The sequence below is a fragment of the Channa argus genome, chromosome 22 (assembly GCF_033026475.1).
Source record: "Channa argus isolate prfri chromosome 22, Channa argus male v1.0, whole genome shotgun sequence".
NCBI lineage: Eukaryota > Metazoa > Chordata > Actinopteri > Anabantiformes > Channidae > Channa > Channa argus.
In genome coordinates, this window is record NC_090218.1 from 4089186 (window position 1) to 4115869 (window position 26684).

The 26684-nt window shown below is 36.0% G+C and overlaps 2 protein-coding genes across 5 annotated transcripts; one reads left to right on the forward strand and one right to left on the reverse strand.

Moving 5' to 3' along the window:
- Positions 1–115: 115 nt before the first annotated feature.
- On the forward strand, positions 116–14846 carry LOC137107929 (cullin-5-like). Of its 2 annotated transcripts, none has more exons than XM_067492093.1 (19): positions 116–163; positions 1966–2075; positions 2175–2274; positions 3248–3424; positions 3525–3666; positions 4331–4476; positions 5629–5709; positions 5966–6104; positions 6448–6578; positions 7539–7646; positions 9003–9067; positions 9179–9311; positions 10608–10739; positions 10860–10983; positions 11224–11399; positions 12389–12550; positions 12788–12906; positions 13374–13497; positions 13716–14846. In XM_067492093.1, exons 1-19 carry the CDS (start codon positions 140–142, stop codon positions 13908–13910), a joined length of 2388 nt encoding a protein of 795 aa, XP_067348194.1. In that variant the 5' UTR covers positions 116–139; the 3' UTR covers positions 13911–14846. The 2 variants fall into 2 exon arrangements, with proteins under 2 accessions (XP_067348194.1, XP_067348195.1); XM_067492094.1 differs by having other exon boundaries at positions 5966–6059.
- A 1684-nt stretch (positions 14847–16530) lies between these two features.
- Positions 16531–24566, reverse strand: LOC137107930 (uncharacterized). 3 transcript variants are annotated; one of them, XR_010912107.1, is made up of 6 exons: positions 24318–24506; positions 23490–23521; positions 23338–23384; positions 22913–22952; positions 20713–22308; positions 16531–20625 (listed from the first exon to the last, which is right to left on the reverse strand). XR_010912107.1 is itself a non-coding variant. In XM_067492096.1 (5 exons), exon 5 carries the CDS (start codon positions 22264–22266, stop codon positions 21052–21054), a length of 1215 nt encoding a protein of 404 aa, XP_067348197.1. In that variant the 5' UTR covers positions 22267–22308; positions 22913–22952; positions 23338–23384; positions 23490–23521; positions 24513–24566; the 3' UTR covers positions 19695–21051. The 3 variants fall into 3 exon arrangements, 2 of the variants coding, with proteins under 2 accessions (XP_067348197.1, XP_067348196.1); XM_067492096.1 differs by lacking the exon at positions 24318–24506 and adding an exon at positions 24513–24566 and having other exon boundaries at positions 19695–22308; XM_067492095.1 differs by having other exon boundaries at positions 19695–22308.
- Positions 24567–26684: the final 2118 nt, after the last annotated feature.

The window sequence follows — 26684 nt, forward strand, 5'->3', positions numbered from 1 at the left end:
AATTTTGTCAATATTACTATACTAAAGGCTATAAAAACAAAAAAGTGCGAAGACGGGGAAAAGAAAATCGTGTAATAACACAAATTTCCGTCGTTGTTTAGTTGTCGCGAGATTTTACGAGAGGATAAGTTCGGGGAACATGGCGACGTCTAATTTGCTAAAGGTAGGATCCACTTTAATTCAGCTGTTTGTATTTAACGCTCGCCCGAGTGCATGTCACGTATACAGTGTCATGTTGGTGTTTAGCTCTAACCTTAATAAACAGTACACTGTACGTGTACGTGGCTGTGCTGTCAGTGTGAACTCAAGCTGCGATCAGTTAAGTTACATCTGGCTAACATTAGCTGCCTCTCAGTTATTTTAGCTGGCTAAATAGACACAACACAGCTAGCGTTGAATGTGATCTAAAGAGGCGGGCATGAGGAAAACGGAGAGACAGAGATATATCACGGGTGGGAGACATAGCGTTGTGTATACGTTAGCCACAAATCTTATCATCTGTCACTGAATGGCTCTGGAACCTCCTGCTTACCAGACCCTTAAATAGATGCTAAATCCTGCAAAAGCCAGTCGTAGTAAAATCTGTGCATTGACTCAATGTTAATCTGCTGCTGCTACCTGTCTAAACAAGTTTATCTTGACAGGAATACAGCAGTCGGTCCAATGAATCAATAAGTCACATCGTCTAGATATAATTTAGAAGTTACAATGTAGTTAAACGTCTGTTGTAAGGAAATCTGTAATGTTACATTGTGGGTTCTCAGCTGTACCATAACTTGCATGTGATTTAATGGGTAGTTAGCCCCAGTGCATTAATTATATATCCCTCCTGTGCACTGTTCTCTCATTTTTACCATTTTTGTTAGCACAACCAAGCACTAAGTTGCCCTCAGTTTCTTGTCCCTCTTGTTAATATTAACCTCTGGTAGAATATGAAATAATATACTAGGGTGTGAAGTGTTGTTTTAATTGAGTCTGCTCAATTGAACCAAAAAAAGCAAGAAAACATTAGAAAAGTTCAGATTTTTCACAAACCTGCTGTACACAACAATGTAAGTCATAGGGCCATGTAAATCCTACTAAACATCACCTTAGTAGTCACATCTTATTTCAGTGCAACACAAACCTGTGCAAACAGGATTAAAAATAATTTTAACATAACATAAACTGCTGTAAATCGGTAAGCACTCGAACATCATATCCAACACGTCCCTAAAATCTTCCCTTGGCTAATGAGGTAGGGTCAGTTAGGTTTAGAAGGCTGTAATAAGATTCATATTATACTCGTTAAATCATTAAGAGAGCCCTTATGTTCATAGGGAAGGATCCTCATTTGTTGATGTTCCCAATTACTTTGATTGTCTATTGTCGAGCATAAAATAATTTCCAGCTTCACAAACAGTTTGCAGTTTAATTATATTAAATGAGATGTATATAAATCCAACAAAACCAGATGATTGACTACTTTACCTTAAACTCCTGAAAAGTGATGCCCATTTTTCCCTGTCTTATGATATATTACAGAACATGTGATTAATCAAAATGGTAAATGGCAGTTTAATTATGCCCTAAACCAAAGACAGTCAGATACTGTAAGTCAGAGTACTATAACTGCTCAACTGCTTAATGAGAGGTTACCCTATAGAATTACTTTATAATTGCATTTTATATTTTTGTTGCTTCTGTTGTATTGTTTTTTCTCTTTTTAAATCATATTTACCCTACTGTTTAGGCAAATAAATCCAAGACCTTAAAAAAACTGCTAACTTTTTAATAAGTTTGAAGCAAGTATAACTTACAGGAGAAATACTGATCTATAATGTCAAATAGTAATTAATTCTAAGAACATGTTCTAAGAATATTACAAGAATATGTAATATGTTGAACTAGTGTTCATGCAAGCCTTACTGTAAATGTCATAAACAGTCTTAACCATGCATTTAATTTCCTTCTGTATATTTCCAGAACAAAGGGTCCCTTCAGTTTGAGGATAAATGGGACTTAATGCGTCCCATAGTTCTGAAGCTCCTACGACAGGAGTCTGTCACCAAACAACAGTGGTTTGACCTGTTCTCGTAAGTTTTCTGCTTCTGTGTGCATCTGCCTACTGCTCTGGCACGGAAAGAAACTGCATGTAAACAGAGAGAGGTAACATTGTATTTCCTTGTTTCCAGAGACGTTCATGCTGTATGCCTGTGGGATGACAAAGGTCCGGCTAAGATTCACCAGGCCCTCAAAGAGGACATTCTAGATTTCATCAAACAAGCACAAGCAGTAAGACTAGAACTCTGATTAGATTTTTTTCTCGGAATCTGTAAAATTATGTTTTATTACACATCTAAATATGTTCCCACTTATACACTAACGTCCTAAGTGTTTATACAAGCACTTAAAAAGCAAATCAACTGCACCATATGATCCATAAAAGATCTTGCTAAGAGGAAGTTATACTTTTATGTAAAAAATGGTTCGCTTGTCAGCTACTTTGCATTTTGGTCTATTAAGGCTACTGTTGCTGGAAAAATTTATTTCATTGTCGGTAGTTTGATACATTTCTAAAGAGTTGCTCAGGGTTTTATAGTATTATATTCTGGAAGGCTTGCTTTAAAATTTCATTTAACTGTTCTGTTCCACACTGCTCTTTCACAGCTTGAAGGTTGACAGTTTGACTCTATGTGATGAATGTGGCCTTTCTAAGTGGATTTTGCATGTTCTCCCCATGCTTGCCTAGGTTTCACCGTTTCTTCCCACATGTCAAAAACCTGCGTAGGTGTGAATGTGAATGTGCATGTCTCTGTGTGTTGGCCCTGAGATAGACTGGTGACCTGTTCAGGGTGTGCTGCGCCTCTTGCCCAATGACAGACAGGATGGGTTCCAGCCCTTTGCAACTCTGAACAGGATAGATAATTGTTGGGAATTATTTTAATTTTTTTTTCATTTCTCCTTGTGATTGTTGTTGCACAGTTGCAGCTCAGTAAAGGTTTGATGTTAAATGTTGAACAAATTTTCCTGGGATACACTAAGTTTACTGTCCTAATGTTATCTTCTGTTGTACATGCCGTAGTTTAGAGGGGAAAAAAATCTAATTTTAAACTCTTAGCATCAAAAACTGTTCTGGTGTTGTACAGGGAATTTTTATAAGCCCTGCTTTCCCAAAGTAAACAAGTTAATAATTTTTTTGCTTGTTAACAACACTTTCTTTCTAATGTTCACCTTTATAAAAGTTTGCTTTTCTGACCCTTTTAAGCGAGTTTTGAGTCACCAGGATGATACTGCATTGCTCAAGGCCTACATAGTGGAGTGGAGGAAGTTCTTCACACAGTGTGACATCTTGCCCAAGCCTTTTTGCCAGCTGGAAATCACTCTTATGGGAAAGCAGGGAAGCAGTAAGAAGTCCAGCATGGAGGACAGCATCGTCCGCAAGGTGAGGAGGAGCAGAATATGGGAAAGACTCACTCTGTGTTTCTTTTCTGTATATTGTGATTTATACAATTTTTTTATTTTTGTCTCTTCTCTTTGCACAGCTGATGCTAGACACATGGAATGAGTCTATTTTCTCCAACATCAAAAACAGGCTACAAGATAGTGCCATGAAACTTGTTCATGCTGAGAGGCTGGGAGAGGCCTTTGACTCTCAGCTGGTCATTGGAGTGCGGGAGTCCTATGGTGAGAAACAGTTACACATATCGTGTTTAAGTGCCAGTATCTCCACCCACAGAGACTTATAGGAATTTTTAGGAAGTTTATATAATTTTTACATACAAAGGGTCTGGACAAAATCTTAATCTAGAACATCTGGATACCAGAGAACCAAAATAAATTAAACTCATATCTTTTGTTATTTTAATAAACCCTATCTGTAATATTTTAAGTGTTTGCTAGGATGAGTTAATATTTTATATTTGATACCTTTTATTCGATTCTTTTAGTAGCTTATCAAGTTAAATCTCCCTCAGGTCTTTGGTTTTAAAGAGTAATTTGTGCTTATTTGTAATGCAACAAATCTATATTTGATTTAAGATCCAGTGCCAAATTAAATTTGCATTTGAACCTTTATGGTTAAAAAAGCGGTACTCACTAAAACACGTTTTCTTTTCCTGAGGTTTAATGAACAAGTTGAATATGTTTCGTTTCTTCGCATTGTATTAAATTTATATTATGATAATTATTGATCGTCATATATATATATTTTTTTACACATTTAGCCATATTGGCTATTGTGTACAGTTTTTTCCTTAGGATGCTCATGTTTGTGCGTGTGTGTGTGTGGTTGTGGTTGTGGTTGTGGTAATGGTTGTGTGTTTGTGTTTTTTTTTTCTCCTCTGTACAGTAAACCTGTGCTCCAACCCAGATGACAAGCTTCAGATTTACAGGGACAACTTTGAGAAGGCATACATGGATTCAACTGAGAGGTTCTACAGAACACAGGCGCCTGCCTATCTCCAGCAAAATGGGGTCCAAAACTACATGAAATATGTGAGTATGAGTAATGATTGTACCTAAAGGTCCTGAAAACTTGTTAAAACCTGTTAGGCTGTGTTTATGTTGAATTACCTAAAATACATTATTTTGCCCCTCAAATTTTTATTTTTTTAACCTCATACTAGGCCTGGAACCCTTTTGCTTGTGGTCCTATAGCTGATTCATATCCAAGTCTTGTTAAAGTGATGCCTGAAAATGAAGAAAGTTCGGGGAAATTTTTTTTTTTTGTGATTGACTGTTGCACAAATAAAATTATTGTACACACAGCAAGCATTTTAGTTATATTACTTAACAGTGTTCACATCAGAACTAGAAACAAGTCAGTTACAAACATGAGTGCTTGTAACTTAATTGTTTTTTTAACTTTTTTAAATTATCTTCACTAACTCATTAACTTTCTTTCATAGCCAAACTATATGCCAAAATGGGGAAAATAATTCCACATTTGAGATACATTTTAGTAACACAAATGTACAGTAAATACATTTTTATAACAGTTATTTAATGTCATTTGATAATGGCATCAATTTCTCTGCTCTGTTTAAACCATACACGCTCTGGGATTTCCATTTGCCACTCACATTAAAAGAAACTTCAGTTCACTTTGTAACAAATACAGTAAGTCAACTGCTGTCCTACAGTTAGATATTCCAGCACAAAGCACAAACATAAGATTTGAGGCTATTCCCTGTTTTAAGGATCTTGGCAGTGAGCTAGTTTGCTAATTGAGTAGAGAAAACAATCAGCTGCTGTAGCTGATCTCATGCTTGTCCTCTTCACAACACCCTTTTTACTTAAATGAAGCTGACGCCTCCTGTCTGTTTAAAAACAGTAGGGGCCAAAAATGTTTAGTTTCTGCTTCTTGTCTCCCTCTTCATATTCTCAAAGTTCCCCAAAGAACCTTTTGTTTTGGACACTAAAAAGCTGAAGAAACCTTAAAATTAGATTATCTATTATACTGTATATAGATTTAAAATATCTTATTACCTGTTGAACAGAAATAAAAAGTAGACTGATATGACTTGGATAGTTGGATTTTTACATTAAGTGTTGTTTTTTTCAAAGATGCCTTTGACCATTGTATGTGAAATCACTATATCTAACTGTAACATATACATGTATTTGTGTTTTGTTTTTTTTCACTAGGCTGATTCAAAGCTGAGGGAAGAGGAGAAACGTGCGCTGCGATACCTCGAGACGAGACGAGACTGTAACTCTGTACAAGCAGTGAGTACTACAAACAATGCTGACTCTTGACATTTATTTAACTTTACAAAACAATGCCCATAATTTAACAAATAAAACACATAAATTGTTGTTTGTCAATAGATGAAAAGAATAAGGGATTGATATTAATTTTATAATCTTACTCAGTAAGAAAACACTTGCATTTTCCAAACTTTTATTCATGTACTGCACATACAGTATCTTCATTCTCTCATGTATTTTTACTAAATTGGTTCTGTTCTGTTTCTTCTCCCAGTTAATGGAGTGTTGTGTCAATGCACTGGTAACATCATTCAAGGAGACCATCTTAGCGGAGTGTCCAGGCATGATAAAACGAAATGAGACAGAGAGTGAGTACGGCAGGACTGCTACCGCCAAGGGCTCAGCCAGCTCAGGTTTGCACCAGGAGTTAGCCGTGACCAAACCTTCGTGTCTAGCATATGAACTTGTATATTCATGTGTTTCCACCACTCCTCGTAATTTATCTGTGATGGTAAACCAAACATTGTATTTTGTAATTCTAGTTTAGATAAGTGTCAGTACAGACACCAAAACATTTGTTTCGTTTCTCCATTTAACATCTGTTGGTTTTTATTTAAATGTATGGAATATAGCAAAACAAAACTTAATAGAAAACCTACATTTAAAAATGTGTAAGGGTGTAGAATTTTTTAACCTTAACACTATGGACTCTATGAACTATGGATTTTATCTTAACTTTACATTTTTGTCCTGTAGAATTGCATCTGATGTTCTCTCTTATGGACAAAGTGCCCAGTGGCATTGAGCCCATGCTGAAAGACCTGGAGGAGCACATCATGAGTGCTGGCTTAGCTGATATGGTGGCCTCCGCAGAGACAATCACCTCTGTGAGTCTCTCTCTCTCTCTCTCTCTCTCTCTCTCTCGGTCTCTCTCTCTCTCTCTCTCTCTCTCGCTCTCTCTCTTATTGTCTCTCTTGTATTCTCTCTCTCTCTCTTTTATTGTCTCTCTCTCTGTCTCTTTTATTGTCTCTCTCTCTCTCTCTCTCTTTATTCTCTTTAGTTTATTAAAACTTGGATTTTACTATGTAAGTAAGCAAGATTACTCTAAATATTTGCACTTAACTATTTAAACAGTTGATTCATTAGTTTTAGATTAAGCTATTTATTTTAAGCATGAACCATTACTTTTACCCAAAAGTTTAATTTGCTCTATTTTCTCTTTAAGGGGAGTCTAAGTTGAATGTTTCTTGCAATTTATTAATTTTCCTTTTCTTATTTCACTGTGTAAATTTTTGCTTTAGATAACTATGTAACTTCTCAGCTTGTTAGATAACATTGAGGTGTCAGCTGACACCTAAATGGACGAACTGACTGACTAATTCAATTTATTGTCCACATTGTTTTACCACATTTATTCTTTCAAATTGGATGATATATATAGACTGCTTATATATTTCTTTACCTAAGCAGACAAACAGATTTACAGTTGGCCTCTTTCACCCATTCAACCAAGAGAGATAAGGGGCTGTCTTAATTGCGGTGTGATGAAGTTGACTAAACTAGACATTTAAATAGATGGTTTCCAGTCAAAGGATGCTTAAAATAAAAGCCATCTAATTGATTTGACAAAATTATCTCAACTCCATATTCACTTACCGGCTTTTTGGGAATATTTCAACATTATTGCATGGATAAGCTGCTGAATATCATGACATATGTTTGAAGGCTCTGGAAAAAGCTAGTTTTAGGAATTTAACTTATTCTTGTCAAAATACAATTTTTAATATTAAGAATGAACTTTCACACCCATTATATTAATCAATGACATCACCTGTTCTTTGTGACAGGATTCAGAGAAGTACGTGGAGCAACTCCTCACATTGTTTAACCGCTTCAGTCGACTGGTGAAAGAGGCCTTTCAGGACGACCCACGTTTCCTGACAGCTAGAGACAAAGTAAAATATTACCTTTTTACCTTCTCCATTACACACACACACAAAATTGTTGGTACCCTTCTGATAAAGAAAGAAAAACCCACGATGGTCCCTGCAATAACTTGAAACTGACAAAAGTAATAATAAATAAAAATGTACAGAAAATAAACTTATGAAAATCAGACATTGCTTTTGAAATGTGGTTCAAAACAAGCATTAAAAAAACTAACTAAAGAAACTAACCTGGACAAAAATGATTGTAACCCTAGAAACGAAGAAAATTATTTGACCATAGCAACATGTTAAAATAAAGCATGTCCTGTAATTAGCATCACAAACTTGTAATGAGTCCGTCTGTCTATTACGAAGGTGAATAGTAGTCACTGTCGTGTATAGTATGAATGTGTGTACCACACTAAACACGGACCACAGGAAGCTAAGGAGAGAGTTGTCTCAGGAGATTAGAAAGAAAATGATAGACAAACATGTTAAAGGTAAAGGTTATGAGACCATATCCAAGCAGCTTGGTGTTCCTGTGACTACAGTTGTGCACATTATTAAGTTTAAGGTCCAAGCAAATGTAGCCAATCTCCCTGGATGTGGCTGCAAGAGTAAAATTGATGAGGTGGATAATGCGAATGGTAACCAAAGAGACCAGAACAACTTCTAAAGAGGTTAAAGGTGAACTCCAAGGTCAAGGTACATTAGTGTCAGATCACACCATCCGTCACTGTTTGAGTTAAAGTGGACTTAATGGAAGACAAACAAGGACTGCTCCACTGTTGAAAGCAAATCAACATGGGTCCTCCATTGGGATAATGACCAAAACACACAGCTAAAAACACCCAGGAATGGCTAAGAACAAAACACTGGACTATTCTGAAGTGGCCTTTTATGAACCCTAATCTAAATCCTATTAAACATTTGTGGAAGTAGCTGAAACATTCAGTCTGGATAAGGCACCCTTCAAACCTGATAGTGGAGCAGTTTGCTCGCGAGTACCTGCCAACAGGTGCAGAAGTCTCACTGTAAGTTACAGAACTCCCTGGATTACAGTGATTGCCTCAAAATGTTGTTAACAAGATATTCATTTAAGGGGACCATTATTTTTGTCCAGGCCAATTTTATTAGTTTAGTTTTTTTAAGTGCTTCTTTTGAACCACAATTCAGAAGCAATGTGTGATTTGGAATTTAATGTGTGAAGTTAATTTTCAGCAATTTTGTATTTATTATATATACTTTTGTCAGTTTCAAGTTGTTTTAGTGATCATTGTGGGTTTTTCTTTCTTTAATGAATGGGTACCAACAATTTTGTCCACATATGTATGATTCACCTGTTAGAACATGTTCTTAAATCTTTTTTAAAACTCTTTACAGGCATACAAAGCTGTTGTGAATGATGCCACTATATTTAAATTAGAGCTTCCTATGAAACAGAAAGGGTAAGAGGTACTCCCTGTCCAAAATGCAGTTTTTAATGTGAATGATAAAGGCAGTAATGTGTCACTATACAACTCTTTTTTTTTTCTTTTCTTTTTCTCCTGACTTTACAGGGTAGGTCTGAAGACCCAACCAGAGTCCAAGTGTCCAGAGCTGCTGGCCAACTACTGTGACATGCTCTTGAGGAAGACCCCATTGAGCAAGAAGCTAACCTCTGAAGAGATAGAGGCAAAACTCAAAGAAGTGGTATGTTTTAGAGAGTCTACATACCCTGTATTCATTAGCTATGTGGTCAGAATTGGAATGGGTGATATTACAAGTGACAAAAGAGCTAGATACTGTTCCAAATGTGTTCTGATTCTTGATTATTGGATATGGTATACAATTTCACACTTTGTTTAATAGCTAGTTGATTGAGACACACTTCAGAACAGATTCTGACTAGTATTGAGTAAGAGCAGGTACAGTAGAATGTTTCATTACTGTTCATGGTTTGAACAGTTTTTAGGACTTTCACGTTTTTAAAGTTTATGTTTGGGCTTCTTATTGCACAGTGACAATGACTGGTATAAAGTGGTATGACAAATTTTGTTGATGTCCTAAAAATATATATATTTTAATATTAAAAATATATATTTTATGTACAGTGGCACTTAAAGGCTTTTTAGAATTTACTTTCTGCATAAATATGAGATAAAGCATGATCACATTCTCACACAAATCCTAAAACTACATCAAGTGAACCTAATTAACCCTAAATTAAATGTATTCATTTATTTATTGTGGTAAATGTTCCAGTGTTAAATATTTGGTTGTAGCAAAAGTACACTCATTTTGGTCTCAGGGTCTAAAGGGTTTATAAACTTTCATGTGACACTGTTGGTGCTTCAGGGCTGGGTGAACTGGAATATACTGTAGGTCTGAGGGAGTGGTTATGGGTAAACATCAATGCTCACAGTGCACTATGACAAGATTTCCTCTAATCTGCTGTTTTTCACAGAAATGGCATCAAAACCAAAGTGCTTTATAAAGAATAAAGTTTACATTTAAGCAAAAAAACAATACACTGTCACACATGCATGTCATATATACAGAACGTCAGTCTTCTTAAAAATATTGTATATACACAGTAAGCAGATATTAAATAGGGTAATGTCAGAAAGATACCAAATACAAGAACCAAAAAACACAAATTAATAGATGCAACATCTGGGGACTTGACTGTAACTGCAAGTGTCCTTACATCATTAGAGTGTGTTTAAGGCAAACACTAAACTGTAGGCATAAACATATATATATATATATATATATATATATATATATATATATATATATATATATATATATATATATATATATATATATATATATATATATATATATATATATATATATATATATATATATATATCTTTTGATATCTTATGCAGTTTGGATAAATGCATATTGCTGATGAAAAAATTGGATGTCAGTGGAATTGAGATTGTGATGATATCTTAAAAATGTAACACTTGTGTTAATAATCTGTGTGCAATTTTACAGCTGCTAGTGCTGAAATACGTTCAGAACAAAGATGTGTTCATGCGCTACCACAAAGCTCACCTCACCCGTCGACTCATCCTGGACATCTCAGCAGACAGTGAGATAGAGGAGAACATGGTGGAGTGGCTCAGGGTAGGAACTGAGGGAGTTTGTGTCATACCAATGCTGATGTAGCTAAAAATCCAAATGGAAATACTTGAGGAGGCAGTTTTTCATTGGCTATAAATATTCTACTCTTTATTTATATGACAGGAAGTAGGCATGCCAGCTGACTATGTCAACAAGCTCGCCAGAATGTTTCAAGACATCAAGGTGTCAGAGGACCTCAACCAATCCTTCAAGGAAATGCATAAACATAACAAACTTGCTTTACCAGGTAAGAGACACAATATAAATGGCCCCACTAGTGCAAGTGCATCTTACCATCCTGCTCACCAAGCACCAATCATATCTGAGCAGTTACATCTGATAAATAGTTAGCATTTCTGCTTGATAAACGACTTAAAGATTAAATATATTCTCTAAAGGATCTTTGATTTGTTAAAAAATGGTCAGTGAACATTTTATTTTCATTTATCATCCAGTAACTGCAATGTTCATGTATTTTCCCATGCAGCTGACTCTGTCAACATAAAGATTTTGAATGCTGGAGCATGGTCGAGGAGCAGCGAGAAGGTTTTTGTCTCTCTTCCTACAGAGCTGGAGGATCTGATACCGGAGGTAGAAGATTTCTATAAGAAGAACCACAGCGGTCGGAAGCTTCACTGGCATCACCTTATGTCCAACGGCATTGTGAGTGCAACAAATCAAAAAAACAAACACAAACTAAAGCTGGTAGTTTTTTTCTTTTTTTTTCTTTTTAGCTTTTTGGTTTCTGGTCCCCAGACTTCGCTGTCATTAACTTTGTTTCCAGTCACAGCTGGAAGCTGTTTTGAGTAGGAAAAGCTTGACAACCTTGCCAAACAGCAGACTGACAAGTTAACAACTATCTGGTGAATGTAGTGGAGGAAGGGTTAGTGAAACACCCTCATATTTCCCTTAGGAGTTAGTAGAGATCAAAACAGAATTAATAGGAGTCAATATTGGACTTTGGACATTTATCAGATGCTAAGAAAACAGTCTACTTGAAGGATGTTTCTCTATCTCTGATGACCACAAGGGACCTATGTCATTGTAGTGTTTACAGCTTGTTCCAATCTCATAAGCCTCCAAAAATCTGTTGGATTCAAAAAAACAAAAACAAGAATATTTGATATACTTTATAATCCCCTTGAGGAAATTATTTTTGTAGACTCCATCATGCAGTAACAGAAAAATGAAGCACTAACTTACACATAGTCAAACATATACTTTTACAAGGCAATATACAGTTTTACCAAAAACCAATATACCTTAATGTTTATGTTGTTTGTCTAAATATTATCAACAAGGTTTTTGTTAAGTGTGTCGCCTGTTATTTTTAAATCATATTGGATGGTCAAGTATGTCATAATTAAATCCTTGTTTTGTCCAATATTTTCTAGGGCATATTTACATACATTGATATCAACCACAATTTTATGGGAGTAAAGGATAAACATTTTTGAATAGCAGATTCCTTTATTTTATTCTACACCACAATGAATAGGTTATTTTTGTGAGCAGACATGATTGTGTAAACTTTTAGAATTACTCAACAGATTACTTGAAGCTGATGTCCTTAAATTAGTTTTAATACATTTTTCTCCCACTTTGAATGAATGTGGGAATGGGACTAAATATAATGTCCTTCACTTCTCCAGATAACATTTAAGAATGAGGTGGGCCAGTATGATTTGGAAGTCACCACCTTTCAGCTGGCTGTACTGTTTGCCTGGAACCAGAGGCCCAGGGAGAGGATAAGCTTTGAAAACCTCAAATTAGCCACTGAGCTGCCGGACGCAGAGCTTCGACGCACACTTTGGGTAAGGGAAGATTTGGGAGAGTCGATAGATGTTATGGGACAAATGATGAAGATAAAATTGACAAAGTTTTCTATATTGTCAGTATTTAATCAGACATTTGCATTTTTTAACTAATTTATGATTGGTTTTGTAAACTCAATAGCTCTTTGCGTTTTGTTTTTTTTTTGCAGTTGAAGTTGTTCCTGATTTTTTTTTTCTGCCTTTTCCTCTGAACCATCCTACTTTTCATTTTCCCAGTCTCTAGTGGCGTTTCCCAAACTCAAGCGGCAAGTGTTGCTGTATGACCCAGTGGTGTCTTCACCTAAAGACTTTGCTGAAGGAACACTATTCTTTGTCAACCAGGAGTTTTCGCTCATGTAAGAAACATTGTTTTAAAGCCATATTTTCATCTTTATTCTCTTTTCTTCACACCATTTGCCAAATCAGCATATTGGCTTTTGAAGTGAATTTCAAATCATGAACTAACTAAACAAAAAAGATGTCAGGGGTTGTGCCATCTGCTTCAATAGGATCGTGTTATGTTTTGATATAAATGTTTTATTTTTATTTCCTGTTTTTAATTTTTGGTTAAGCTATTTTTGCCATATGTTGAAAAATGGTAATGTGGCAAACAATTTAGAGCAAAAAAAGCTATGTGAGGGTGGTCAAAAATAATGCCATGGATCCTTCAACTACTTTATATGTATCACTTCTCTGATTACAAAATACTGAATAAAACATTTGGATACAAATTAAACAATCTACACAATACTATTGATGTTTCCTTCATTGTGATCGTTGATTTAACGCAGAGCATTGGTTTTTGTTTTATATATAACAACAGAAAAAACTCCAAAGTTCAGAAAAGGGGGAAGATTAACCTGATTGGTCGACTGCAGCTTACCACAGAGCGAATGAGAGAGGAAGAGAACGAGGGTATTGTCCAGCTCAGGATACTAAGAACACAGGTATGTTCACAGCATGAAGCTGCTGGTCTCCTATTTCTGATATGCAACACCACCGACTGTGAATAAATGTTATCGTCTTCTGTTTCCCATCATGGACTTTGAACAGAAATCTGGGTTGTTGTTTGTATAATCTCACATGATAGAATATAATCCATAATGTGCTTTGTTTTAAATGTTTTTATTTATTTGTTAATTTTTAATATGTTTCCTGTGTCCAGGAGGCTATAATCCAGATCATGAAGATGAGAAAGCGCATCAACAACGCCCAGCTGCAGACAGAGCTGGTAGAGATTCTAAAGAATATGTTTTTACCACAGAAGAAGATGATCAAAGAGCAGATTGAATGGCTGATAGATCACAAGTACATAAAGCGGGATGAGACTGATATAAACACCTTTATCTACATGGCATAGCAAAGCACATTAGGATGACTTGTATTAACTTTGGTTACACTGGCTCAGGCCTGATGGACACTAAAATACTTCCAAGCTCCCCGTCCTCTATTTAATTAAAAGAAAATCCATACTTGTGAAGGGAGCCATGAATTGGACTGAAGCCTTTTTCAAAAAGTGGAACTTCCTGCCTTAAAGTTGTACAAAAAAATGAAGAATGCTGAAGCTGCAGTTGGAGTCTGCACCAAGTGGTTATAACTGTTTTTAGTTCGAGGGAGATCCCTTTGCTGCCCAGATGAGGTTGGTTACTGGTCCATTTTTGATGCAGTGATGTTCCATCTGGGCAGCTACTACAGTACTCCTGTTCAATGCTTTTGCAAGTCTAAAGGCATGCTGAATGGAAAAGCTGAGAAATTTTGGATCTCAAAATATCTGCATTCCAGTTTTAATACACATCAAATGCAGACCATCTGAATCATGAACAAAATGCTCTTCACTCAAAGACGAAGCTGCTTTAAACAGGCTAGCTGGTGTTTCACAGGGGCCCTGATGCTGTCACGACTACCTACCGTCATAGTTAAAGTAATCAAGCACTTAATCCTGACATTCCAGTGTATGAACAGCCAGATAAGCAGGACTGAACATGACAGTGGAGCAGAGCCAACTCCAAACCCTCTGTCCCTTGTTACAAAGAGAATGTGGGAAATGGTTTCATATTGCTATAATCCAGAGTCATTTCCTTCTACTGAATGTGTCCAAAGACAGAGCTTATGCTGGAGTTCAAACGGGCTTGGTTTATTTTGTTTGTGAAAGCCCTCTTTTCTGCAGGAAGCCTGGGAAAAGAGACTGAGGTCAGTATTACACATGGTAAATACTACAATTCAAAGCTAAAGGGGAGTGTACCATGACATGTGAATAATAAAATTATTAAATAAACAGCACCTTATTATAAAACAATACATTGTCATGTCAACAATGTCATTCATATTAACTCATACCAAAAAATTCCCCATTATGTTTTTTTAATAATTGTACTGAGAGTTAGGTGAGAAAATTTATACTCTCGTGTAAACACTGGAATTTAGTGATATGATGATGATATGCCATTTAGATTCAGTTCAGCAAGGAAAAACCACCATTGCAAAAGATGACAAAGGTTAAAAAAAAAAAGGGAGAGAGAAACCAATATGGATCGCGTTTCCATATCTGGAAAATCAGGTTTCATCTAATAGTCCTGAGAACAGACCAAGCACCTTAAGAAGAAATTTTGTCAAAAGTGTTTGGTCAATTACAAACCTGAGGGTCAGACCAAAGATCAGTCATTAAAGATTAATTAATAAATGAAATAATGGTGGGTCTTGCAAAGTGTAACCAGTTAAAAGTCTGTACTGTATGTTTACATTTCATATTGTATTAATTGTATTTCCTCAGGTTAATTTAAAGTGCAGGTCCGGTTTGCTAGTTGAACAGTTTATCACAGAGCCCAGCCCACTCATTTGTCTAACCAACCAAACTGCTGTTTTTGAGCACACTTATTTTTGCAAAGAGCAACAATTTAGCATCCCCTCTGAATGAATTACGCCACTCGAGTTGTCTTACAAAGTGACGTGCATTTTGAACTGAATTTGTAAGTGTGAAAGAGCAGACAAATCTCCTGGGTCATCAGCTGGGCACTGGTGTTTGGTTGAGTTGGATTTCAAACACACACAGGCCTAAGGTTTCAGTGTCCTGAAAGCATTAGAATCCACACATGGTTCACACAGCCCAAAATAGCAGGTTACCTTTAGTTTATTGAAACATTGAAACAAAATGTAATGTTAATTGATGTATTAGCCAAAGACATGTCTAGGGCTAAATAACTGCTGTGCATAACTAAAAAAATTAAAATTTAACCCCCCCCCCCCCCCCCCCATCAAGGAGACAAGAGTAGTAGTGTCTGACCAGTAGATGGTGCCAGAGCAATGTTGCATGAAGGCTGCTTAAAGCCAATGCAAAGAACTATGTAGTCAGTGTGGAGAAAAGTATAAACTTTGCGTACTTGTATTCTTGTCTGTTTTGGAATTTTTTTGTCTATTTTTAGACATTATGTGTAACATAATGGCTCATGGGCTCACTGACCTCTTGGGCCACTGGGTCTGTGCCTGGTAGGTCAACTTAGTGATCCATCCATGAGTAGATATACAGCCAGAGTTATAAAGAACAATCTTTACAGACAAGAACAGCAAAGCATATGTAATAAATGATATGACCCCTATAGAGCCCTTATCTCAGTTTGATGAAGTTTGTCTAGGATTATGAGATGAGACTTAAGACACAGAGAAAATTCACAAAACAACTGTGGACTGTTCTCCAGGACTTTTGAAATAGCTTACTAAAGGGAATTATAGCTATTTAAAGACAATTAATGTATTTATTTGATTTAAACATTTACTGTTTACTATATGGAGTATTCTATTCAGAGAAATATATTTGAAAGTATTTCCACACCTTTTTTTCACAGGGCTTTTATTTTACCTTCATATTGTTGGGTGTTATGTAAGACGTATGGCAATGGAAAACAAAAATGCATCCTCACTAATTCATGTACAAATACCAGCACTCAAACTAAACTGATGGGTGATTGGGAAGATGTATCTCCTTAAAATGGGTCACAAATATATAGTAGTAATGTTTAAAAAACGACGGATGAATTTCCTATAACATATGGAGAATGGTATTCAGCAATCATTACTTGGGAGTTAAAATAGTAATAGACAATTTTCAGTTGTATATTTAAACATAAAATGTGGGTTTGCAATTCATGCAAAAATTATCCATGGTCCCTAATGAAACTGTGTGGCACATTAATGTCTTTTGGAAATAAGGAAAAACCCTTTTTGATGTATTTTTTGGAAACAAGTTTCATAAAACTCACCTTTGTCTTATATACAACTTCACTACACTGAAGACACCTGTTCTTTTAGGTCTTTTTATTGGATTTGTTGACAACAAGAATATTGTTGAATATCCCCTGGCTTTGTTACTGTTAAAATGGTGGTCACTGGTATGTTAAACAATACCATAATTAGCGTCAAATAATATTCCCATATGTGTGTGTGTGTGTGTGTCTATATATATATAGACACACACACACACACACAACAGGGTTTCTTGTTAAATGTGTTTAACATGTGAAAGCTTACTGTACCCATATTATTTTTCAATATTAACATCTCAACTGTTACATATAGGTGCGCTGACACAACTGGAAAGCTGTAATTAGAGGGATTTTTTAAGGGTATATTGCAACCTCTAATGTATAGCAAATGGGATTACAGCAGGCCTGTTAGTTTAGCGCAGGCTCAGTCTGCAGCATCCTCACACATCTCCCCCTCCTCTAACCCCCAGAGTAAAGTCCACTGAAATTGACTGGGATAGGAAATGTTACACTTCCTGTCCATACTTTCAAAATAAAACGGTTTGCTTTTGTAGAAATTGGATTATATGTTTTAGCAGAATATACAGTAATTTCGTTTGTACCTTTAGGAATGACATACTGTGATTTGGTTGAGGTTTTTAAATTGTAAGGGAGTTGCAGAACTCTTCCAGTGGAGACATAGAAGGAAATGAAACAGGTGAGAGGTGTATCAGTTCATTTGGCTGCTTATGAACCCAATCCACTCCTGAAGCAGCTGTGGCAATTAAGGTAAGCATGACACTATTGCTGTAATTTATATAAAGACTAAGAAACAAAAATGAAAAAGGTCTACACAATTTTTAAATTCAGTGTCACCTACGTTCAAAACAGGCAGCAGTGTGTCATGCTAGACCCTCCATCCAGTCGTTCTCTGAATGACAGCACATTTCCTACTTTTGTAGTGATTATTTTAGGTAATTAAGTTTCTGGAAGCAGTTTGAATGGTTAAGAACAGCGCAGTTAAGTTTGCGCATGCGTAATATAAAAACATTGATTTCACGAATATGGACGAGACACAATTGAGTTGTTTTTTTTGCATGTGACATATGTCTTTTGCTCACATTCAGGATGGGCTGGGTGGTTTGGCAAGACACAAGTAAAGAAAATACATTACACTATATCACGTTTTCATTCATTTGCTATTTACATCCTTATATGTAAAAGTTTCAAGAACGCCTTTGTTCTTTTAGATATTACTTTTGACGGAATTTTGGAACCTGCAATATTTCTGTTCAGCCACTTTGGGGCAGAGTAAACGAGCCAATAGCGAAGTTAACGGGTTTTAAGTCTTATATTCACTCTTATCTTTTTAGCAAAACTGTTTGGGGAAACACACGGTTTAGCTGCCGGCTAATGCTTCATTGAGATCACCTGGTTATGCTAGCTGCGTAAAGGCTAACCCTGGCCACCAGATAGCTAGCGATTAGCCGTTAGGGAATTTAAGTTTTGAGTTGTAGACTCAATTGTTGCAGCTAAGGTTCAGTACTGTAGACTACTCAAGTATAACTCTGAGGTAAGCCTACTTGTAGTTTTTCTTGAGTATTTGTATTACATGTTAAATATTGGGCTTTTAAGATTTGCACACTTAACATACTACGTTAAATGTTTTATAAATTTTGGGGAGAGTTTATTAGCTGTAGTTTACTGCAGGCTAGCAGGGTTTTTAGCTGATTGCGACCCAGGACCACCCTTATTTTATATATTTATCTTATGGAAAGGAGTAACTTTATTTAGATGGTCAGTAAAACTGATTTTCGTTTTCCCACACACATGTTACCAAAGATCGCCTGGATGGGCAGTATTTGTCTTCTGAATGTCACATTAAAACTGATATGTTTCCATGAGTTGGACCATTCAGAAATATAAAAAATAGTTTTGTTTTTTTAATACAAGAGTGAATCCCACACTGAAACTACATTAACAGAAAACACCTTGTAATACCTTGATGAGCCACCGCAGACCACTGGTTGATATTCCCAGATCTACTAAGTAGAAATTAGTCAACAAAACGAGTTAGACGGTTTCTTAATGCAAAATAGTCTAACAATTATTTGTTCCAGTTTGTGAATTGCTTGCTGTTCCTCACTTACAAGTAATTTAAAAAACTGGATGGGAGAGCTAATATGAGGCATCACTGACAGATTATGAATGTCCCAGTGCAGCTGGATTCATTGTTTGGTAAAAGGATGTTGATATTAATGGTTATTGGTTGTATTTGTGAATAAAGGCATAAGAGGAAACCCTGTGTTGTCCCATACAGGACTGCTGTTACTGGCTGCTTTCTGTGGAATGTCGTCAAAAAGATTACTAGTGTTCATGTTTGGAGCAGGTGAATGTGACCCGTAGGCATCAACATGGACTGCAGAAGTTGATGCAGCAGCACTGTCAGTTAGGATTTCCTGTGACATGTTGCCAGGACCAGCAGTGTTTATCTTTGGAGCATGTGAGTCAGACTTACAAATGCGAGCATCATCATGCACTGTAGTTGGGTCATGAAGCAGCAGGTTGAGTTGTTCTCTTTCCATTTAGTGTTCCATCACTGTTCATGTTAGGAAATTAAACCGGTGTTTGTTTGTATGCATAAGAGATTGGTGCTCCTAAAAGACACTAGCAGCCCGTCAATTATATCAGATATACAAATGTCAGCATCTCTCTTCAAGGATCAAAGAAATCAGAGGTAGCAAGTAACTTGGTACATTTACTTAGTTCCTGTGTACTTCCAATTTGGGGCTCACATCTTGGGGTAATTTCTAGAGGAAACAACCTCATACAACATTGTTATTGGAAAAACCCACAGATGTGGAACTATCAAATTGTCAACTTTAATCTGCTTTTTAGTCCATGTACAAGAAGAACAATGCCTTGTTCAATAAACAATATGTTGTTATTTTTATTCAAAATATTGTTTCAGTTTAATTCTTGTGTGGGCAATTTCTATTAAAAGAATGACACACAAATATATAAAATATATTTATATCTCAATCAAGTAGAGGCCTTTATTTTGGTCTTAACAAAAATGTAAATATTCACTAACACAATACAATGCTTAGTATTTACAAAAATTACTAAATGCTTAAAGATCTGTTGACAACACATAAGCACAGGTAAATTTAGTACTTAAAACAAAGCAACAGGTATCTTGAATGAGACTTTTCACTTCAGTAAAAACTGAACATTGAGGTATGAAAACATCATGTATACATAATTTAAAAAGTAACAATTTTAATGAATAAGTATTTTATTCAATAAAATACTACAATTAACTATCTCACATTGACTCATGGCAACTGGACTTTTCTTGTTAGTTTGAGGATTGTGACGCACCAAACCACACAACGGTCAGCCAGCGTCGGGCTGTTGGTGACCACCGATAGTCTAGTTTTTGGGGGTGTGTCCTGCATGGTTGGCATCACACAGCTGTCGGCCTTTGTCGGCTCAGTGTGTAACAGCCCTAAAATTTTTTGCTACTCATCCATGTAGCTTCTTCAATCTGAGGAAACTTGGTTAGGAAGTCACAAATTTATTCCTAAGTTTTGTGTTGCTTCTCACCGGACCTAAATAGTCTTGTTAAGTGAACAACAGAAGATGGTTTCCTTAAGTCCTCTTTCAAGCCATCAAGCTTTTCTGCCCAGTGTACAATATTGTACATACAGACAGTAATTTAAGAGAAAAACCCCTGGAACATTAAGACCCCTTAATCACAAGGATATTGGTTTGATGTGCTCCTCCACCAGCTGAAACAAACTCACTTTTTACATTTCATTACAAGTACTAAGATATCTGAAAAAGATGTGCAACATCATGTTAACAAAATATGTTATTATACAGCTTATGATAATTTAAAAAAAAAGAAGTAAAAATTCTTACATTTTCTTTTATATTTTGAACATGCTCTGCTTAGGTGCTTTCGTGAGTGGTTCCTGATTGGCAAAACAGGGGCACAGTTCGCTGACAAGCAAGAAATGTTAATTATTCAGGAACTTTACAACACATAAATATTATTTAAAACAACGGGTAAAAGTAGTGATTTAAAGAAAAAAGTTATAATTAAGTGAGAAATCTACACAGATAGTACAGTAAATTAAACATTTCTGTTGAGCTGATAAAGTTTTCGATGAAAAATTCTGATTAGATTCAGTGGCTAGTTATAGTTCATAGAGACATGGCAGTAATAATGATTTCACTCTGTATTAGTTGGCAATAATTTTACTTATTGCAGCTAATATTGGTGATTTGTGGCCAGAGAGAAAACGACAACAATATTGCCCTTGTTGCACAGTCACTCAGTTTTTTAGGACGACCTGCTCTACGTAGATTTACACTTGTGCCGTATTCCTTCCATTTCTTAATGATAGATTTAACTGTACTCAAAGGAATATTCAGTGACCTGGAAATTTTCTTGTAGCCATCTCCTAACTTGTGCTTTTCAATAACATTGTCACGGACTTCCGTGGGATGTTCCTTTGTCTTCCTGGTACAGTTTTTGGTTATGTTCACTAGCTCTCTTTTTGCACTTTCACTCAGTTTTTGAGGACGCCCTGATCTATGCAGATTTACACTTGTGCCATGCTCCTTCCATTTCTTGATAATAGATTTAACTGTACTCAAAGGAATATTCAGTGACTTGGAAATTTTCTTGTAGCCATCTCCTGACCTATGTTTTTCAATAACCTTTTCACGGACTTCCGTGGGATGTTCCTTTGTCTTCCTGGTACAGTTTTTGGCTATGCTCACTAGCTCTCTTTTTGCACTTTCACTCAGTTTTTGAGGATGCCCTGATCTATGCAGATTTACACTTGTGCCATGCTCCTTCCATTTCTTGATAATAGATTTAACTGTACTCAAAGGAATATTCAGTGACTTGGAAATTTTCTTGTATCCATCCCCTGACTTATGCTTTTCAATAACATTCTCGCGGACTTCCTTTGAGTGTTCCTTGGTCTTCACAGTGTAATTTTTGGCTACAGTCAGTAGTTCTCTTCCTGGACTTTCACTCAGTTTTGGAGGATGCCCTGCTCTAGACAGATTTATACTTGTGCCATATACTTTCCATTTCTTAATAATCGATGTAACTGTACTCAAAGGGATATTTACAGGCTTTGAATATTTCTTGTGTCCATCCCCTAAGTTATGATTTTCAATAAAATTTTCGCAAAGTTTCTTAGAGTGCTCTCTTGTCTTCACTGTGTAGTTTTTGGCTACACTCACTAATTCTCTTCTTGCACTTTCTCTCCGTTTTTGAGGACAGCCTGTTCTAAGCAGATTTAGGCTTTTGCCATATTCCTTCCATTTCTTAATGATGGCTTTAACTGTACTCAAAGGGATATTCGAAGACTTGGAAATTTTCTTGTATCCATCCCCTGACTTGTGCTTTTCAATAACATTTTCACGGACTTCCTCGGAGTGTTCTTTTGTCTTCATGGTGTAGTTGTGGCCAGGATACTGGTTCAACAGTAACTGGACCTTTAAGATACAGGTGTATTTATACTACAGTATAAACATGCACTGCACACAGGTTTATATTGCAGTAATTGTGTAACTTTTAAAAACAAACTACCCGCATCAGTGATTTAGGGGAATTAAAGGGGCTAAATATGTGTGCATCATTTGTTTTTTTTTGTATTCTCAATTTATTTCAATTACTTTGTGGCAATCTGTTTCACTTTGACATGAAAGAGTTGTTTTTCAAAAAAGCCCAATTAACTATAATTTGGTGTTGTGGGGGGTAACAAAAGGCAAAAAACTCCAAAGGGGGGTGAATATGCAGCATATGAAAGGGGGGACATAAACAAGTAGAAACACTAATTAATACATTTCCAATCATTAAGCCTAAATCACTGACAGCATGTATAGTGATATGTAGGCAAGGCAGACATGAGACATTAACATTTTCATTTAATATTTTGTCTGCATGAAACTTTAGGTGCATCATGGCCAGGTACTTTGTATGCTAGTTAAGTGGTGTAAATGGCTACTACGGGGTCAAAATGAATAAATTGCTAAAATGGAACAGAGCCCACATTGTCTTTATTTTAACCATTTTATACTCAATTTCCAATGTACTTACCAAAGCAGCAGTAGATGCCGGTCAGTCACTTTCAGTGTACCTTTGAAAATATGAACCTAGTTTCAGTACTAAAAGCAAGGTTTATTCCCTTGCTACCAAGTTATACTATGCATTGAGTTGCAATTGTAAAAGCTATGTTTGTCAAAATTAACTCAATTTATTGACATAAATGTTTTTCAGTAGCTCGTCAAGCTCATGCTGCATAGTATGTTTAGGAAAATGCTTAAACTAATATATACAATATATATAAATTCAATATACGTCAGTTTTTTTGACTCAGTAACCACAAACTAGAGATAAATCCCATTGTATTCCATCTCTGAATATAAATAACTGAATTTGGGCGTTATTTTGCAATAACGATTGGAAAGATGGCCTGTCTGCGTTTACTTGGCCTTTTCAGCTATTTCATATTTTGTACTTACTATTCAGAGTAGTCAATGGGCAGTGAGCAGAGTGATCCCTGATAACTCTAGTGTAAGAAATGCAGATTAAAGAAAAGTATGAGAAAGACACAAAAAGCACAAAAACATCTATTTAACCAATTCCAGAACTAATCACTTGTCTTAAAACTCACCAAACAATGGGGACTGCAGGTCTTCTCTGGGTCTAAGAGAAAAACAAAAATGTTCACTGTCTTCTCTGTGTGTGCGCGCGTGTGTGCATGCATTCATTCATTCATTCATTCATTCATTCATACAACAGCATATACATGCACCTAGGGGCAATTGTAAATCTGTTTTTCAGTTCCCTGTTTTGTACTTTCCCTGTTTTGAGTGTATAATATTCCATCATGAAATATTTATACTTTACAATTTGACAGTTTATTAGGTACAGTAAAATAAATAGATTTTATAATCCAGTCCTGCATAGAATTGCCTTTCAGGAAAGTGATAATATTTAGCTTTTGTTTAAAATGTTTCACAGATCTGTTGATTTAACCGTAAGCTTATTAATAAAAAATGTCATTTGTGGTGCTGTTGAATGATTTTGTATTATATGATACTGTCATGTTTCAATATATTTTTCCTCCCCATTTATATAATTGAGGAAGGCTAAATAACAAGTCTTTCACTGATTCTACGGTCAACAGTTCTCTAAAATTCGCTAACAATTACAACCTTCATTACTACTGCGGGACCGTTTTAGATTGCCTTGATGTGATGTTACCTTTTTGTTGAGCAAATGCATTAACGTTAGCAATAACGCATCAAAAGACTGTGCAGCTTACGTACGATCCTATTTGTTCAGTTCTTGCTGGTACCCAGCTAATAATACCCTAACATTTACCCTTACATTTTACTCATTGCATCAAATATTGGTGCTTAGTGGTTTGTGGAGTAAGAGAAAAATGACAACATTTGATTTGCGTAAATAAAATTCTAATGTCATCTCCGTCACTTACCGTGGTTAAAATTGGTTTTCGAACGCTAGCATCGCAGCTAAAGTCTTTAGTCTAGTTTCAACCCATGGGGAGCTGGTTCTATTGATAATTCCACTCTGTGTTAGACATCAGACCGTTCTAATGTTTACTTCTATTGGAACCAGTGGATTGTACAGTTGCAAAGTTATCTGATGTGAGACGGGAGAAACGACTTACCACCAGGAAAGCGCAGAGCAGAGTGACTGCAGCGATATAACTCACGTAGTTGATGTAATGAGCGGTTTAAGTTCTCTCGGAAATCCGACGATTATAGACAAAGGCTTGAGATAATTGCCAAAATCTCTGTCTTCTTTGTTAACCAACATATAATTATGATCAGAATTGCTCAAATATATGCAACAATACATTTAAATGCAGTCGTTTTGGAGTAATCTTTTTATATGTGTTTATATAAAACTCTCATGTAGTATCCCAATGCATTTGTGAAGCAACCCATGCATCTCTCCCAGTGTGTGTGTGTCTGTGTGTGTGGGTGTGTGGTTTTATGGTAGCCATTTTATGTTGTCATAGCCCAACAAACATTGGTAGGTTTGTTTACATTTATGTAGTCCTAATTAATAAATAAATAAATAATCTGTTAATGTTATATTACCTTAATAAGTCTAGAGTGCTGAAATTTACATAGGCAGACACTGGACCTGGTTTGCTTTAATGAAAAGCAAACACAACTTTCTAAACATGGAGTTGACATATTATAAGAAAGACCTGGTTAGACCAGATAGATAGTAAATGTTAGTAAATAGACTGCAAACTGCTGCATTGTGCCTCATCCTTAAGCAGAAACATCCATCCATCTTTCCATTATCTTAACTGCTTATACTGTTCAGGGTCATGGGAGTCTTTGAACCTATCTCAGCTGTCATTGGGCGAGAGACTGGTACACTCAGGACAGGTCATTAGACAAACAGACAATTTACTAACATTCACGTTTTTTGGACTGTGGGAGGAAACAAGAGTACCTGGTGGAAACTCATGCAAAGACATGGAGAACAAAATCCACACAAAAAAATCCACAGTCAGCAGTTATATTCAAATCGGGACCGTCCAGCTGTGAGGGTGCAGCGCCAACCACTCCACCACTGTGCTAAGAAGCAATAGGGTAGCACTGTGTATGCTAGAAATAGTAAAGACCTTTGCCTCATAAAATAGTCTACAAGAGAAAACATAAATTATATAGAGAATGTGAAGCTGATGACACACTGTGGTGTTTTTCATTTTCATGTGCCATATTGTGAGGATCCCTTGACTCTTTTGACTTTGAAATGATTCTGAATAACACCCCCAAGTGATGCTGTCAGTGGAAGACTCAACACTTAACGTACTGTGACGTAACTTTAAATTCACTATAGAAAACCCTCTCGGACCCTCCTTCTACAAGCATCTACATGCTTCTGCAAACATACAATGCATCCCATAGGTGCTGCTAATCGGACTGGGTTAAATTTCTTGAAGGCATTTCACCTCTCATCTGAAAGTTCTAACTGTCTGGCTTGCGATATTTACACTTTGGTGTAGAACTAAACACACTTAACACACATACTTAAATAAAAATGGCCCAAAAGTAAAAAGCATAAAACATAGGAAAAGCTGAAATGCCAATAAGAGGTTTTAGACCTGGTTACGTTTTAAATGACATTTATAGCCTAACCTATAAAAATACATTAACTTCAGGTTTTTTTTATTTACGCCCACAGCAAAAGATAAGTCAAAAAAATATTGCAATTAAAGGTGTGGGCTTTCAAGGTGCAAAGTATTTGTATGAATGTGCTTACCGAGCATTCACACTCAACAAGTCAGATTAGCTTCTCCCCAGGTAACTACAACAGCAACCACAAAATGCTGCCTACATGCAAATATATGCGTAATAAAATGTTGTAAATAAAGACATTGGTTGCATTTTAATGTTGTCTTTTCAAGTAAGTTTTTGTGATTATACTTGCACTTTAAATCAAGTAACAGTTGAAGTGCATGGTGATTTTACAGTTTGGTCATTTTTACTAAATAAAGGATTGGGATGCTCCATCCATTAGGTTAAGTTTAAGGATGGGGTCAAGTTAGGAAACTGGGTTCAGGATAGGTTTTGATTCATATTTCAGTAAAGGGAAAAATTCAGTTAATGAACTAAGGTAATAATTTCTGTGCTGGGGGAACTGTACATGCAGTGAGTAATTCACGGCAAACCCGTTAATACTACAAAAATGGCAACAATAGCAATTTATATTTCGGCACAATACAATCTGTAAAAACACAAATGGTAACGTAATATAATGTAAAAAAAAAAGTGGTTTTATTTTGAAATCAGGAAAACAGAGCTGTCTTCTCCTCACA

What these genes read in the sequence shown, in the direction of transcription:
- LOC137107929 (XM_067492093.1), top strand. Translation starts at nt 140, where the DNA reads ATGGCGACGTCTAATTTGCTAAAG. An exon ending in TCATCAAACAAGCACAAGCA is followed by an intron (nt 2,275 to 3,247) that starts GTAAGACTAGAA and finishes GACCCTTTTAAG; the next exon opens with CGAGTTTTGAGTCACCAGGA. An exon ending in ACATGGTGGAGTGGCTCAGG is followed by an intron (nt 10,740 to 10,859) that starts GTAGGAACTGAG and finishes TTTATATGACAG; the next exon opens with GAAGTAGGCATGCCAGCTGA.
- LOC137107930 (XM_067492096.1), bottom strand. Translation starts at nt 22,266, where the DNA reads ATGAAGACAAAAGAACACTCCGAGGAAGTCCGTGAAAATGTTATTGAA.